The following is a 3,535-nucleotide window of genomic DNA, read 5'->3' as shown; positions in this document are numbered from 1 at the left end:
CAACAGAGAGGCTTTATGACTCCGCAAGCCAAGCGACTCGGCCGGGGCTGCCAAGGAAACCCAGGAGGAGGAGGGAAGCATTACAAGATCCGAGCAAAATTTCACCAAGAGCCTATCTAGGGCAAAGCTGGAGGCAGAGAATGTTTTAAAAGGCTTTTATTTCAGAAACTTTTGTTGTTGTCGTTGTTACAAGATTTTGCTGTACCCATCTTCTTCCCTCCCCCAGCTTCCCTCATCTTCCCATTTCTAGCTTTTTTTAGCAATGATTGGCAGCTTTTACTACAGCAGGAGCTAAGCCATCCGGGTCTACCTGCACTGGAGAGGGGACTAACACCTCCCAGGGAAGGAACTCATCCTGTAGTGAGCAAACAGCTCGGGGGGATAAGAACAGACAAGCCCAGCCTAAGGCAAAAATGTGGCGTAGAGGCAGAGCAGGCAGCAGCGCTGAAGACGAAGCTGCCTTTTCCCATTTGGGTTTAAGTCCGTTTCAAGCTGCACGCCATGCAGGTTCGTTGTTTTTCAGCCAGCTTCCACCGTCACTTGGAATCCCTCCTCCGCTCCCCCGGCCCAGCAAAGCTAATGGCCGTGAACTCAGGACAGAGAAGAGCCTTCGGCCCATCCGGGTCATTTACGAACAGTGCAAGCTGGACTTGAGTCGCTGCGGCTGGATTTGGAAAAGGCTGAGTATCGGTTCGTTACCAGCAGTGGGCTTGAAGTTACAGTTTCTCAGATGCAGCAGCATCACAGTCCGTGGGTGCTTTTAGTTACGCAGGTTGTGGTGGGGTAAATGTGAGAGAGGAGTCACCGGAGAAGCCAGATGGGAGAATTACTCTTTGGCACTCCCTCCGCATCAGAGTAACTCCTCTGTCAGGCACAGGATGGGAAAGGCTCCTTGTAGGGAGCTCGCGGGGTGTCAGGCCAGGCTGCCTGAGCAGGGGCTGGTGCACTGCGCTGCCTACCACCTCCCGGCTCCTCCTCGGCAGCTCCCGGAGACCGAGCACAGGGCGAGCAGTACGTGCTGCAGATCAGCTCTGAGATGCACCGATTGAGCTTACGGCACCGGTGAGCCCTCTGCCCCCGGAGAGTCGCTGCTTGGGCAGGAGTGCTGCCGCCGGGGACCAACGCTTGCTGCCGGAGCCGTGCCAAAACGCAGGTGAGCAGGGCGGGGGGGCAGAGGAAGGACAATCCCGGTCGGACGCTCCTAGAAGCTCGCACAGCACGTTTCAGACCTGTTGACGCCAACGTGATCCTCTCTGACCCCCTCCCTCTGCTCTCGCTGTGGCCTCCTGGCTGGCAGGCGGGCCAGTCCGTCTGTCCGAGGAAACTTCTGGAAAGCGAACAGCATCCGTGCCTTAGCAGAGCCATGCACACCCACTTCTGCTGCGCTCACAGGACTTCCTCAGGGCATGCAGTAAGAAACCTCCCCCTCCCACCGATGGAAAGGGTTAAAAGCCACCGATTTTGCTTCCTGGGTCTCCATGCTTTAACCGTGCATCTCCAGCCCCAGCCCTTCCCTAGCCAGGCTGCAGCAACGCAGCTCCCCACCTGCACAGAACGCAACACAGGGATCAATTCTGTCCAGCATGGTGACAGAAAGATAATTTGGTGCCCTTATCACTCGGTGCTGTCTCAGGCTGGGCATGGGTTTGTTTCCCCTCCAACCAAATGGTTATAAATTGACATTGTTCGTGGACTAGTACTTCATCTTGCCTCACCTCAGGTATGAGAGAGGCATAAAGCATCAGAAAACCAAAACCAAAAAAGCCTATTTCTCTCCTACTTCCCATAAATAAATATCACCAGTGGAAAGTCACTACAGAGGGCTCTGAAGCTGTAATGTCCGCTACCTCACGGAAAAGCTAGCAAAATAACCTTTTGTTTCCTTGCATTTCATGTCTTGCCCTTCCCATGGCTGCTGCACAGACCGTACCAACACTAAGTATTGTGTTAAAAAAATCCCAGTTCCCAGCACCAAGGCAGAGGCACCCCAGCCTTGCCCCAAGGCAGGCCCAGCTCCCCCAGAACGCCTCATTGCCTGCAAAGGCACATCGTCCTACTTGAGGGTCAGCACCCCTCCTCCTCCCATCAAGGAAAACCAAAGTCCCATGTGCTGCAGGTGCTCTCTGCTTGTCAGGGTACCTGGAAGTGCAGTCAGGAGAGGCGAAATGAGGACCAAGAGATGGATGCTGTTGTGGTGGACAGCAGGCCGTGTGCTGGCAGGGCTTTATTTGGATGGCTAGTAACAAGCGAACGCGGTGGGAAGATGCAGAGACCGGGCACAGGCAGTTCAAGAGAGTTTTGGGTGGGTTTAGGTTTTTGTTTGGGTTTTTTGCCCAGGGATTTGGATTTACATCCTCTTGTTTTTCCAGGAGTTCACCCACCGTGCAATGTCGAGATGAAAAGCACGTTATCCTGGTCCTGGAGTTTATAATCCAGCTCACCCTGCAGGCCAAGAAAAAAAAAAAAAAGAAAAATAGTTTAGATGTCATTTCCAAATACTAGCTGCAAAGAGAAAACAGCTCATAAAAAGATGGTGAGCATTAGAGAGAGCAGAAGGGGATAGACGGATGTTTTCATCGTACCGGAAGCAAAGGTGAGAGATCAGACAAGGAGCTGACGTTTGTTATCCCACACCACTTTCTGGACAAGGGTTTTGACAGAACAGGCGGTTGCCTGAGGCAGGAAAATAGTGAGGGGCTGTTTGCTGTCTGAGCACAACAGTGGGCCGAAAAGGGAAAGTATTTACCAGTTGCCTGTTTGGGTAGAAATCTCCCCAGGGCTGCCTTCACCCGCTACAGCACTGCCTTCCTCTAGCGAAGGCCGTCTGCTCGGGGCTGTGAAGCTGCCTGGTACCCACTAAGCTGCTACCCCACGCGTGAGAGACCTGCTAGCAGCCAGAGGTGCGAAGCCGACTGCCAGAGACCAGGGAATACGAGTGATCTCTCTTCAGACACTGGCTGGCTGACGAGACTCAGCAGGTTAAAGAAAGGCTCCAGGCTTCTGAACAGCCACAGCAGAAGACAGGGAGAGAGATCCCAGCCTGCCCCTTCCCCCTCAAATACGAGATGCTTTGCTTGGGGCAAGAATCAGAAATAGCTTCTCTGAGAGCAACCGCAGAACAGACAGAGCAATATTTTCAACAAAGAAAGTCAAACTGAGGAGTACAGACCATTAGTTCCCAATCTGCGTCGTTGATGAGCACCAAAATTCCTGGCCTCCTGCAGAACAGAGAGAAATAATTAGGATACAGGGCTGCTAAAAAGCTTCACAAATATTTAAGAACAAGGAATGTTACAGGACAGATCACAAGCTGACTGCCTATAAAGCCAAAGAGAGAAAGGAATCCTAGCACAGAGATGGAAACAGGTACAGTCTGTGCCCCTTCTAGATCAAATAAAAGGGAGGCAGGAGCAATCTCAAAGCTCATTTGAATCAAAATGCACCATTCCTGAGGATGCTCGGAGATGACTACATTTCCGTACGATGTAGAAAAGCCATGTAATTAAAACCCACGCGCTACAGTTGAGCGCAGAGA

At 52.2% G+C, this 3,535-nt stretch overlaps 1 protein-coding gene across 1 annotated transcript in view; it reads right to left on the bottom strand.

The window, feature by feature from the left end:
• Positions 1 to 2,187: 2,187 nt before the first annotated feature.
• URM1 (ubiquitin related modifier 1) overlaps positions 2,188 to 3,535 on the bottom strand; it is a 15,724-nt gene continuing 14,376 nt past the window's right edge. Inside the window, exons 4-5 of the mRNA XM_009695387.1 lie at positions 3,170 to 3,218; positions 2,188 to 2,442 (exon numbers count right to left, since the gene is read on the bottom strand). Of these exons, the coding sequence (XP_009693689.1) occupies positions 2,374 to 2,442; positions 3,170 to 3,218 (118 nt within the window). The 3' untranslated portion in view covers positions 2,188 to 2,373. The remainder of the gene's footprint in view (positions 2,443 to 3,169; positions 3,219 to 3,535) is intronic.

The sequence above is a fragment of the Cariama cristata genome, unplaced genomic scaffold (assembly GCF_000690535.1).
Source record: "Cariama cristata isolate BGI_N322 unplaced genomic scaffold, ASM69053v1 scaffold36792, whole genome shotgun sequence".
Lineage (NCBI taxonomy): Eukaryota > Metazoa > Chordata > Aves > Cariamiformes > Cariamidae > Cariama > Cariama cristata.
Note: the sequence above shows the minus strand (reverse complement) of the source record. Positions and strands in the feature narration are given on the sequence as shown.